The sequence below is a fragment of the Macrobrachium nipponense genome, chromosome 11, assembly GCF_015104395.2.
Source record: "Macrobrachium nipponense isolate FS-2020 chromosome 11, ASM1510439v2, whole genome shotgun sequence".
Classification (NCBI taxonomy): Eukaryota; Metazoa; Arthropoda; class Malacostraca; order Decapoda; family Palaemonidae; genus Macrobrachium; species Macrobrachium nipponense.
In genome coordinates, this window is record NC_061087.1 from 100,458,211 (window position 1) to 100,471,186 (window position 12,976).

Below are 12,976 nucleotides of genomic sequence, written 5' to 3' on the forward strand. Positions count from 1 at the left end.
ATTGGTTTTAATACATTATTCATCTGAAGGGTTATAATACATTCGGTTATAATACATTTTTCATCTGAAGTGTTATTAATACATTCGGTTATAATAAATTTTTCGTCTGAAGGGTTATAATACATTTTTCATCTGAAGGGTTATAATACATTCGGTTATAATACATTTTTCATCTGAAGAGTTATAATACATTCTTCGCCTGAAGTTATAATACATTCTTCACCTGAAGGGTTATAATACATTCTTCGCCTGACTGGTTTTAATACATTATTCATCTGAAGGTTTATAATACGTACATTCTTCATATGAAGGGTTTTAATACATTCTTCATCTGACCTGAAGGGTTTTAAGGGTTATAATACGTACATTGTTCACCTGAAGGGTTATGGTCAAAATAATCATACACAGGTGGATTTCTAAGTCCCATAAACTAATATCAAACGCAAGAGATACTTATGTATGTATGTATGTATGTATGTATGTATGTATGTATGTATGTATGATGTGAATGTGAAGGTAAAAACCATATGCAAATGATTGGCGCGAACCATGACAGGTTGAGAAAAAAAAATATATAGCCTAACGCGGCCTTACGCATATTAGCTCATACGAAAATGACCTAGTATATGACATGCACGAATATAACGCATATTAACACTTACGAATATGACGAACATTAGCACACTACATAAACAAAATACCAGCGACCCCCTTAACACAGTCCTGAAAATGTATTCCACAGGTGTTAGCGAATATGAAAGGAATAGGAACTGACCTTTTAATTCTGGGAGGGCATCGATGGGCACCTATAAAGACGGGCAGAAGTACCCTCTCCCTCAGCATACCTTGTCGGGACCTGGAAGGGTAAACAACATGAAGTTGGTGAGTTAGCTGACGAGATATTGTCACTTTTTTTAATATTATTTGTGAACGTTGGCCCAGTTGGAGTGTTTGTCATTAACACATGCACGAGCATGAATCAAATAAATAAAACAGTAAAATATGTAAATTGTAAGTTTGCTCTTATACATAAGATCATGTATATCACAAGCATGTAAATACTCACTCTCTCACAACACATAATATATTATAGATAATATATATTATAGATAATATATATATATAATATATATATATATCATATATATAATGTATGTATGTATTGTATATCTTATGCGTGTTTGTGTAATGTATTTGTATGAACGTGTGTCTGTCGTGTGTGCATAAAAGCATAATCATACATACTTATTTTTCTATTATATACATATATACATGCATACGCAGACACGTATGCGCGTCTATGAGTGAGTGTGTGTGTGTATGTGTTACTTCCGACCAGACTGACGAATATAATTGACAGCAAATTAAATAAACACTGTGTGTTATATTTATGGAGACAAAGTGAAAGGAGCAGCCATTATCAAGGGAAGGGTGGGCCATAAGACCCTTTTCCTAATTTGGGCTCGTTTTTTTCAGCAAGTGGTCTCAAACACAACAGGGTTGTGTGTGTGTGTGTGTGTTTGAGAGAGAGAGAGAGAGAGAGAGAGAGAGAGAGAGCTACGAAAGTGCAAGAGAGATGGTTTATGAGAGAGAGAGAGAGAGAGAGAGCGAGAGCTACGAAAGTAAAAGAGAGATGGTTTATGAAGAGAGAGAGAGAGAGAGAGAGAGTAGAAAGGGAGAGAGAGACAGAGGAGAGAGAGGAGAGAGAAGCGCTACGAAAGTGCAAAGAGAGATGGTTTAATGAGAGAAGAGGAGAGAGAGAGGAGGAGGAGAGAGAGAGGGAGCGATACGAAAGTGCAAAGAGAAGGAGAGATAGTTTATGAGAGAGAGAGAGAGAGAGGACGAGCGCTAACGAACGTGCAGAAGAGAGATGTTTTGAGAGAGAGAGAGAGAGAGAGAAGCGCTTTACGAAAGTTGCAAAGAGAAGATGGTTTATGAACAAATGAGGAGAAGAGAGAGGAGAGAGAGCTTAACGAAAGCTGCAAGAGAGATGGTTTATGGATTTAGCGAGAGAGAGAAAGAGCGCTACGAAAGTGCAAGAGAAGACGGCTTTTACGAAAGAGCAGCGAAGAGAGAGAGGGAGAGAGAAGAGATAGAGCGAAGAGAAGCGCTACGGAAAAGTAGCAAAGAAAGATGGTTTATAGAGAGAGAGAGAGAGAGAGAGAAGAGAAGAGAGATAGAGAGAGAGAGAGAGAGAGAAGAGAGAGCGCTACGAAAGTGCAAGAGAGGATAGTTTATGAAGAGAGAGGAGAGAGAGAGAGAGAGAAGAGAGAGAGAGAGAGAAGAGAGAGGAGTAGCGCTACGAAAGTGCAAGACGAAGATTGTTTCATGAGAGAGAGGAGAGAGAGAGAGAGAGGAGAGAGCGCTACGAATAAGGTGCAAGAGAGATTGGGGGGGTTTATTGAAGAGGAGAGTAGAGAAGAGAGAAGAGAGAGCGCTACGAAAGCGGCAGAGAAAGATGGCATGAGACAGAGGATTTAGAGAGATAGAGAAGAAGAGAGAGAGAGAGAGAGAGAGAGAGAGAGCTACGAAAGTGCAAGAGGGAAGATGGTTTATGAGAAAGTGAGAGGGAGGGAGAGAGAATTACAGAACAGAGAGAAAGAGAGAGAGAGAGAGAGAGAGAGGAACATAACACTACTTTCTTTGCAAAAACGACGAAAGTGAAAGGACGAAGGTACTGTTGTTGATAAAGGATGGGCCAATATGTCTCCCCCTTTCCCAGTTTGGTCCAGTTTTTGTCTATGGTCCCCCCCCAAAAAAGTTAGAAAATAAACAGTGGGGATGCCTTCCTACGGGCTGCTCTGTGAGCAAGAGCCCGTGCTGGCATAAAGCCAGCTTAATCTTAAACAACAACAACGGGGATGCCTGGGAAAGAGATAGTTATAGATATCCTTCTAGATTTCGAGTCTCTTGGGGAGAGAAGAATGGTCGATTTGATGCCAAGCTCGTAAAGAGAGAAGAAACTCTTCAAATTGTAGAGAGAGAGAGAGAGAGAGAGAGATGACTCTCTGGTGACCCAAGAGCTTCAGTCTCTTGTAAACAAACAAATAATTAAATTAGTAACATTAAAGATAACAAAACATTAAAACTTATTTTGAAGCATTTGGTGTTACAGGACCTGGCTTCTACGTTCTTCTAATATTTCGGGTATACAGAGAGAGAGAGAGAGAGAGAGAGAGAGAGAGAGAGAGAGAGAGAGAGAGAGAATACTCTCGAGGAGGATATTTGTGTCTATCACTTTTATGTACACCAACTATGATCTTTTTCCATATCTTATTTCTTGATCCTTCTTTCAGTTCATCTAGACTAGAGTATGAATTTTAATCCTGTCTCTTGTACCAGTATATTATTCCATTAATCTTTACATCCGTGGAAAAGTTTATTTAGACCAAGAGAAAACGTATGACCCACCCATTTACAAAAAAAAGAATGTTCCAGTTTCTGTCTTTTCCATACCTCCTCCCCCACCTCCTCCTCCTCCTCAGTTCCTATTCCAGATGCCTCTATTAGCACTCTCTTCCCAATGAAATTAAAACCGTTTTGAGGTAAAACAAGTTGACAAAACCGATTTCTTTCATTGTGAAAATCTCTAAATAAATCAACTGTGATCGCTAGTGATCTGCTTTCTATTTCAAAAATCCACATTGAGTTTCAACAGTTAATTGTGGAATCTTAAATGAACAAAATATTAACTTACTAATTAAAATAATCATGAGTGTTAACTATACAAAGCACCTGTTACTAGAAAATTATTTACAATTTTCATATAAACATTCATTTCAGATTTTGGTGACCATCCTACTCGGGGTAACATATGGGTTACCTCAGTATACTGCCAATGTACCTGCTAACCCCTTATTGAGTGGACAGGCAGCAAAGGCTCCTGCTGCACCAAGCACCACTTACTTTACGCCCCGTGCTAGCCCAGCTCCAGCAGCAGCTAGCCCAGCTCCAGCTCCAGTAGCAGCTAGCCCAGCTCTAGCAGCAGCTCCAGTTTCATTCCCATCGGTTGCACTGCCAAATGTTTTAGCTCATGTTAGACAAGCAGCTCAAGCACACTCGGCAGCCAACCCTGTTTCAGCTCCACTTGTTTCACCAGCACCTGCTCCTGCTCCAGCCCCTGCTCCACGTGCTTTCCCAGCACCTGCCCCAGCTCCTGCTCCTGCTCCACGTGCTTTCCCAGCACCTGCTCCTGCTCCTGCTCCACGTGCTTTCCCAGCACCTGCTCCTGCTCCAGCTCCTGCCCCTGCTCCCCCGCTCCAAACTCGTGTTTTTTACCAGCCCCTTGCCACCTGGATCCCACCGCTTCCTGCTCCCACGTGGCTTTCCCAGCACCTGCTCCTGCCCCTGCTCCCGCTCCACGTGCTTTCCCAGCACCTGCTCCTGCCCCTGCTCCCGCTCCACGTGCTTTCCCAGCACCTGCTCCTGCCCCTGCCCTGCCGCCCCTCCACGTGCTTTCCCAGCCCTACCTTCCGGCCTCCAGCCCTGCTTCCCGCCCCTGCTTTTCACCAACCGCCAGCACCTTTGCTTTCCCAGCACCTGCTCCCATGCTCCTGCTCCACGTGTTTCCCCAGCACCTGCTCCAGCTCCACCTCCTTCCCCAGTACGTATTTCTGTTCCTGTACAGCCACTCGCACCAGTTCAAGCTCCCCAGCCTCTGTCAGCACCAGCAACTCCCGCTAGTCGCCCCATTGTGCTGACACCCATCACAGCATTTGCTCCAGTTCAGTCACCTGTTTCATCATTTGCCCCTGCCCCTGCTCCTGCTCCTGCCCTGCCCCTGCCCCTGCTCCTGCTCCATCCCCTGCTCTTGTACCACGTGTCGCACCAGCACCTGCCCCTGCTCCTGCTCCTCAAGTTGCTCCTGCCCCTGCCCCTGCTCCTGCTCCTCGGTTTCCTCCAGTACTTGTCCCTGCTCCTCAAGTGGCTCCAGCCCCTGCTCCTGCTCCACGTGTTGCTCCAGCACCCACCCCTGCCCCTGCCCCTGCTCCACAATTTATTCTATCACCTGCCTTTGCGCCTGCTCCCCAAGTTGCTCCAGCCCCTACTCCTGCTCCACGTGTAGCACCAGCACCTGCCCCTGCTCCTGCTCCTGCTCCAAGTTTCCTCCAGCACCAACTCCTACTCCTGCTCCACGTGTAGCTCCAACACCTGCCCCTGCTCCTGCCCCTGCTCCACAATTCATCCCAGTATCTGCCTTTGTTCCTACTCCTCAAGTTGCTCCAGCACCTGCTCCCCAATTCGCTCCAGCTCCTACTCCTGCTCTTGCTCCACGTGTAGCTCCAGCACCTGCTCCTGCTCCTGCTCCACGTGTAGCTCCAGCACCTGTTCCTGCTCCTGCTCCACAGTTTCCTTCAGCACCTGGCCCTGCTCCTGCCCCTACTCCACAATTCATCCCAGTATCTGCCTTTGCTCCCACTCCTCAAGTTGCTCCAGCACCTGCCCTTACTCTTGCTCCACGTGTAGCTCCGGCGCCTACCCCTGCCCCAGCTGCACCCACTAATGTTGGTCCAGCTCCACTTGCATTTGTTGTCCCAGCATCCGTCTCAGCTCCCCAAACTGCACAACCTTCTCCAACTTTCACTCCAGCCACTTTCTTGTCAGGAGCACCTGGCCTGTCTCAGTTTCCATTGCTCATTTCAGCTCAACCTACGGCGTCGGTGCTTAACACCGCACCCACACCAATTGTACTTTCCTCCCCCGTAACCGGTCAACACCCAGCTCAAATTCTGCTCTCTGGCCCAGTGCCTGGTCAGACCTTTAAATAAGGGAATGTTGTAGTTCTTCAATGTCCCCCTTCCTTCAATATTGATCTTTGCTTTGCAATGCTTACTCAGTTCAGCCTTTCAGCCTGATACCTCACACCGTTTTATCCACAATCAACCAAATTATCAATTAACAATTGGGGGTTCCTGTTGTACTACAGAAAGGAATCATAACCTATGTTGACCAAGGGGTTGCTGTAACAAAAATATAACCACATCCACAATTAAGCAAAATATTAGCATCAGAAGGTTCGTGTTGTACTACTGAAAAGGAATCAACCTATGCTGACCCAGGAGTTGTAAAATTTGTAACCAGTGATCTGGAGATACAACCTACAGGTGACCTGTTCTATCTGTGAGTCAACATCCTTACAACAACAATGAATACTATAAATTAAGGACCTCTCCTACAGGATAATCAGTGATCCTTGGGATGGAGTAAACCTATGCTCACTCACCCTCAAACTGTTATACCTCAAGCTCGCCAAAGAGAGAAATACTGAACGCTGACCTCAAGAATAAAATGCTCAACATGAAGTACACGTTGTTCAACTGTTAATAAACTTTTATGTTAATTTTTTACTTGCTTTTTCTTAAATCCTTTAATGCTATTCGTGATTGTTATAGAAAGTTCAGGAAGGCACTCGAGAGAGAGGATGGGAAGGTTCTTTTGAACAGTGAAAATCTGGTGTCTAATTTCAGTTTCCTAAGACCAGGTTTTCACTGGTCTTAGAGAATTTACAGTTTCTCTCAGATAAGTTTAGACAGCATATTTCTCTAAACACGTTTACCATTGTCTTGCACTGCTTAGAAGCCAAATCTCAAGACATCAGTCCAGATGAGATACATTGCTAAGAAGCCAAATCTCTAAACATTACACCCAGTCAAAGGCTTAGAAGTATATTCTTTAAACATTATACCAACTAAGATACACTGCTTAGAAGCAAAATTTTTAAACATACCCATTCAAATGCTTAGAAGGATATTCTCTAAACATAATGCCAACTAAGATACACTGCTAGAAGCAAAATCTCTAAATATTATACCCATTCAAAGGCTTAGAAGAATATTCTTTAAACAGTATACCAACTAAGATACACTGCTTAGAAGCTAAATCTCTAAACATACCCATTCAAATGCTTAGAAGGATATTCTCTAAAAATTATATCAACTAAGATACACTGCTTAGAAGCTAAATCTCTAAACATAACCACTCAAATGCTTAGAAGGAAATTCTCTAAACATTATACAAACTAAGATATATTGCTTAGAAGCTAAATATTTAAACATAACGACTCAAATGCTTAAAAGGATATTCTCTAAACAATATGCCAAATAAGATACACTGCTTAGAAGCCATAACACTAAACACTATACCTGTTCAAGATACATTGCTTATGCACTATATCTCTTCATCCTAAACGCTATTAGATACATACTCATATATATTATATATATATATATATATATATATATATATATATATATATATTCTATCCAATTTCACCATGCGTATGAAAGCCACGTAAAATTTTCCATAAAAAACTTAATAGTGACTAGTCCTTAAAAAGAATGATATACATTATACATCAATGATTATGTATCTATCTCACTTTCTCTACGCTCAACCAAATTACCAATTCCACATTTATCCTTTGCATCATGATTCTCTGGATCACCTGATCTCCCCCCCCGCCCCCCCCCCCGCCCCCCCCCCGCCACCCGACCCAACCCCTTTTTTCAGTTTCCTCGAAGTCGAAGACTATCCACTCACTCACATTTACAATGAAACTGGAGGTCTTCATTACCGTCACTGTTTACAAAGGAATTCTCATTATTTGTCACTGTTTACAAAGGAATTCTCATTATCGTCACTGTTTACAAAGGAATTCTCGTTCTTGTCGCTGTTTACAAAGGAAATTATCATTATTGTCACTGTTTAAAAAGGGAATTCTCATTATCATCGCTGTTTAACAAACGATTCCTCATCATTGTCCTGTTCAACGAAAGTGAATTCTCATTTTGTCACGGTTTAAAAAGGGAATTCTCTTATCGCCACTCTTTACAGGGAATTGTCATTACTTCACTGTTTAATATAGGGAAATTCCTTTTTTATTTTATTTATTGTTTAAAAGGGATTATATTTATTGATTGTTCTACAAAGGGATTCCCTCATTATGTCACTGTTTTAAAGGGGAATTCTCATTATGTCACTCTTTCACAAGGGAAGTTCTCATTACTTGTCACTGTTTAGTTCCACTGAGGGTTCTCATATTGTCACTCTTTACACAGGAATTCTCGTTATTGTCACTGTTTACATAGGGGAGATTCTCATTATTGTAACCTGTTTACAGAGGAATTCCTCATTATTGTCCCTGTTTACCCAGGAGGAATTCCTCATTATTGTCACTGTTTATTTTTCAAAGGGAATTCTCATTATCTCGCTGTTTTAACAAAGGGAATTCTCATTATCATAGTCGCTGTTTACAAAGGAAAGGAATTCTCATTTATGGTACTTGTTTAACAAAGGAATTCCTCTTACTGTTTACAAAGGGGATGTTCTACAAAGGGGATTCTCCTTATTATCTCTGTTTTTAAAAAGAATTCTCATTGTTCGTCACTCCTTTACAGAGGAACTTTTCTCAATTACTGGATCATCACTGTTTATATAGGGAATTCTCATTATTGTCACTGTTTACAAAGGGAATTCTCATTATTGTCACTGTTTACACAGGGAATTCTCATTATTGTCACTGTTTACAAAGGGAATTCTCATTATCGTCGCTGTTTACAACGGAATTCTCATCATTGTCACTGTTTACATAGGGAATTCTCATTATTGTCACTGTTTACAAAGGGAATTCTCATTATTGTCACTGTTTACACAGGGAATTCTCATTATCGTCGCTGTTTACAAAGGAATTCTCATTGTTGTCACTGTTTACAAAGGGATTCTCATTATTATCTCTGTTTTTCAAAAGAATTCTCATTATCTCACTGTTTACAAAGGAATTCTCATTATCGTCACTGTTTACAAAGGAATTATCGTTATCGTCCCTGTTTACAAAGGAATTCTCATTATCGTCCCTGTTTACAAAGGGATTCTCGTTATTGTCCCTGTTTACAAAGTAATTCTCATTATCGTCCCTGTTTACAGAGGAATTCTCATTATCGTCACTGTTTACAAAGGAATTCTCATTATCGTCACTGTTTACAAAGGAATTCTCATTATCATCGCTGTTTACAAAGGAATTCTCATTATCGTCGCTGTTTACAAAGGAATTCTCATTATCGTCGCTGTTTACAAAGGAATTCTCATTATCGTCGCTGTTTACAAAGGAATGCCCATTATTGTCACTGTTTACAAATAAGTTGTAACCAACGATGCCAAGGATCATTCGCTCGTTAGCGTGACTGAATTTTAATTACAGAATTTCATCTATGTAAATATATCATGATATATATACAATATCACAAAATTTTAGCCATAAGAAAGAAGCATAGCATTAACTACCAAACATATTCGATTAATCTAGCAGCCCACATAGGGTAAGTTCCTCTCACAAGAGTTTTCGATATAACGTTGAGACTAGCATATTAAAAACCTGTTTTGTACACTGTGTCTAAAAAACAAGATGCCTGAAGGAAATGGATCGTTTCTTAGAGCAGTTTCTTTCTCTCTCTTAGTATTTTGGCGTCTGTGTGTATAGTATATATATATGTATGTATGTATATGTATATATATATATATATATATATATATATATATATATATATATATATATATATATACTATATATATATGCCTATAAACATATATGTGCATATGAATATATACATGCATATACACACACAACACATATAAATAAAAACAAATATAATATATATAGATATGTGTGTGTGTGTGGTGTGTGTGTGTGTCATATCACATATCCGTGATTCATATACAGTATAACGAGCTACAATGTGCTTTAATATCTAATTCGCTCTACCTCGGAATTAAGGATATTTTTTCATATATGCTTAACCGAAGGGAATTTTTTCTCGATAATAGATTTGCATATATATATATATATATATATATATATATATATATATGTGTGTGTGTGTGTGTGTGTGTACTTATGAATATATACATGCATATAAATAAAAACTATATATATATATATATATATATATATATATATATAACAGAACATATGCACCTATATCTTTATTTCTTCCATTACGTAAAAAAAAAAAATAAAACTTCTGACGAATCACATGGTACACCTTCATCCTCTCAGCTTACCCCTCAGTCAGGGTCGCCGTTTTGAACGACCCTCCTCCAGGGAAGGGTCATCATTAGCTGTTTAAAGGTTGCCATTAAAAAATCGGTACACAAAGCTTAGCCCAAAAGCCCAAAAGCGCTGGGACCTATGAGGTCATTCAGCGCTGAAAGGGATATTGAGCGTAAGAGGTTTGAAAGGCGTAACAGGAGGAAGACTTCGCATTTGCACTGTGAAAGGGAATACGAACGGAGGTACAGTAAAAGGATTGAAAGGGGTTGCAGCTAAGAACCTTAAGTAATGCCTACAGTGCACCGCGTGAGGTGCACTGATGGCACTAACCCACAACGGAAATAAAAAAATACATGAGGAAAAGCAGTAAAGTATAGTTAAAGATAAAAAACAACATAAAAGCACAATTGAAAAGTGAAAATAAATAAATAAATATAAATAAAATAAACGAACGTGGCTCTTTGAACAAAAAAATGAAGAAAAAAAAAATGGGAACACTATACTTGAATTCACTACCGTAAATCAAACTGCCTCATAAAAGTCCCTTCATTAAAGATAATAAATATCATAAACACGAAAGAAGATTAAATCCAGAGTACTTTTTGAACAGACGAGATCTGGAAGCTCGCTGGCCCGCCCCCACCCCAAAAACGAGACTGGTTTGAAGGCAAAAGGTTACGGTAGGTCATAGTAGCTTCTGTGGCTGAGGTGGATGACTTATCGATGTGTGTCAGTAGGGACACCGGTCATAGCAGTAAAAGTAGTAGTAGTAGTAGTAGTAGTAGTAGTAGTAGTAGCAATAATATTGGTAGTATTGGATTTCAGTTACTATGGGCGAGAGATTTAGTAGTATAAGTACCGGTGATGGATTCTTTTTACTATAATTATTAACTTCTATAATTACGGTATAAAGCAATTAAATAATTTAATTTTTATACACATTTCTAATATTATTATTATTATTTATTATTATTATTATATTATCATTAATTTTCTATAGTAACTCTGATAGTTGGACTTATCGTCATTATTTTTTTCATAATCATTTTGACTTTAAAGACTTTATAACCACATCTTTACATCATACCTTCATTATCATTGTCCTCATAATGTTCTCTAGCATCTTAGCATCATTTTTTGTCTTCATTATAAATATGTCCCCTCCAGCATCTTAACATTACTTTGTCGACGTAAATATATTCTTACATACATCTTAGCATCATTTATATACATTATATTTTTTTCTGTACCTTAGCTTCTTGTTTCTACATAATCCCATTGAATATCATTTTCTGCATCTCAGTGTCATTTCTTCCGTTATCATTGTAAAAACATTCTCTTCTGCATCTTGCCATCCTCTTCATCATATCATTATAGATATATATTTATTCTTTATCTTCGAATAATTTTTTGACATCACTGTAAATATATTTTTCTATCGTTTCTATCTTTGTATCTATAAAGATATTCTTTACGATTTTGCTTTTTTCTTCTCTCTTTCTAACATGGTTAACCTTCAGTTGTTTTTCTTCTACATTTTAATGTTTTATAAGGCTGTCTTCATTTCCCTCTTTCAGTTTTATATTTTTTTTCATAATCGGGTGACTTCTAATTATTTGTTTGACCTTTTTATTTTATTCCTCTTTTAACTTTATTTTTTTTTTATTCTTCTGTTTTCATGGAAGAAATTTCTTATTATTTATTTTAGGTTTTTAGAAGCTCGTCCGTCTTCTGAAGGTTTGGGTATAAGCTGTTCATACACATGGCTGGAGAGAGCTTGTGTTTCTGTATAGTCTGTTTGTTTGTATGTTGTTTTTACGTTACGTGGAACCAGTGGTTATTCAGCAACGGGACTAACGGCTTTACGTGACTTCCGAACCACGTCGAGAATGAACTTCTATCACCAGAAATACACATCTCTAACTCCTCAAATAATTCAGCAACAACAAGAACAGTCTCCTTGATTGGATCGAGTTTGATCAGTGCAATCAAGTCGATATCAGTCACTTATAAATATATAAAATTTATGTGCAGTGACGTATATCATCATCTTACAAAAGTTATGTCTACAAATCACTAATAATTATATGCGCTACACAAGCTCCTAGCAGAGCCAATAGCTTAAACACAGCTTGCATACCTGGCTAAAAAAAAAATAAATAAAAAAAAAGACAAACACAGCTATAGAGACATTCTCCGCCTCAATTAGTTTTTTATGACAATTATCCAGAATGATAGAGTCTGAAAGCAAGAGACAGGAGGTCATGAACTTGCCAAAGCACACGCAAGAAACACGAAAGCAACTTTAAATGAACGACGATTACCATCTAAAGCTCACACTCACTTCCATTCTAAGGTCACTCACATCCCAGGAACCAGCAATCTTTCAAAGACATGCCCACCCATTGGGTATGTTGCACTGCTGCTGCGAGACGAAGAAGTAGTACTAGTAGTATTTGCTGGTGGTATGAGGGGGGGCCACGGCACGTCTCCTGACCCCAATGCGGACTCGGGCAACACCTATAAAACGGGGCTGGGCACGTCCCTCAGGATGCCCAGTTGCAGACCGAACTTGAAAGCAGAAGCAAGATGAAGCTGGTGAGTTTGTTTACGTTTTCGAGTTGCGCTTCTTCTTCTTCATCTTAGTTTTCCTGAGCAGGAGGCCAGGACTCGCGCCGGGAGGATTCTCTTGGACGACGTTGTTGAAAAGTGTCTCTTTTATAGAGTTTATATTTCAGTGATCACGAAGCTTGAATTTTATAGTTAATATTTCAGTGATTCACGAAGCTTAAAACGCCAAGTAGTGTTGTTCAGATGTTTTGCTTTGATTCAACGGAGTCGTTGAATGATGGAAATCACTTTCATTCTGAGTGTCTGGTGGTGACTGGAGAGATCGAATAATTAGCACTTTCGACTGACGAGGTTGATCAA

At 39.5% G+C, this 12,976-nt stretch overlaps 2 protein-coding genes and 1 pseudogene across 2 annotated transcripts in view; 2 read left to right on the top strand and 1 right to left on the bottom strand.

Moving 5' to 3' along the window:
* The first annotated feature begins 798 nt into the window (after positions 1-798).
* Positions 799-5,173, top strand: LOC135209577 (uncharacterized; annotated as a pseudogene).
* A 249-nt stretch (positions 5,174-5,422) lies between these two features.
* On the bottom strand, positions 5,423-9,163 carry LOC135209585 (probable cyclin-dependent serine/threonine-protein kinase DDB_G0292550). The gene is made up of 2 exons (XM_064242267.1): positions 8,643-9,163; positions 5,423-5,615 (listed from the first exon to the last, which is right to left on the bottom strand). Exons 1-2 carry the CDS (start codon positions 9,161-9,163, stop codon positions 5,423-5,425), a joined length of 714 nt encoding a protein of 237 aa, XP_064098337.1.
* Positions 9,164-12,634: 3,471 nt separating this feature from the next.
* LOC135209592 (phosphatidylinositol-glycan biosynthesis class F protein-like) overlaps positions 12,635-12,976 on the top strand; it is a 102,645-nt gene continuing 102,303 nt past the window's right edge. The window contains exon 1 of the mRNA XM_064242280.1: positions 12,635-12,643. Coding sequence (XP_064098350.1) covers positions 12,635-12,643 — 9 coding nt within the window. The remainder of the gene's footprint in view (positions 12,644-12,976) is intronic.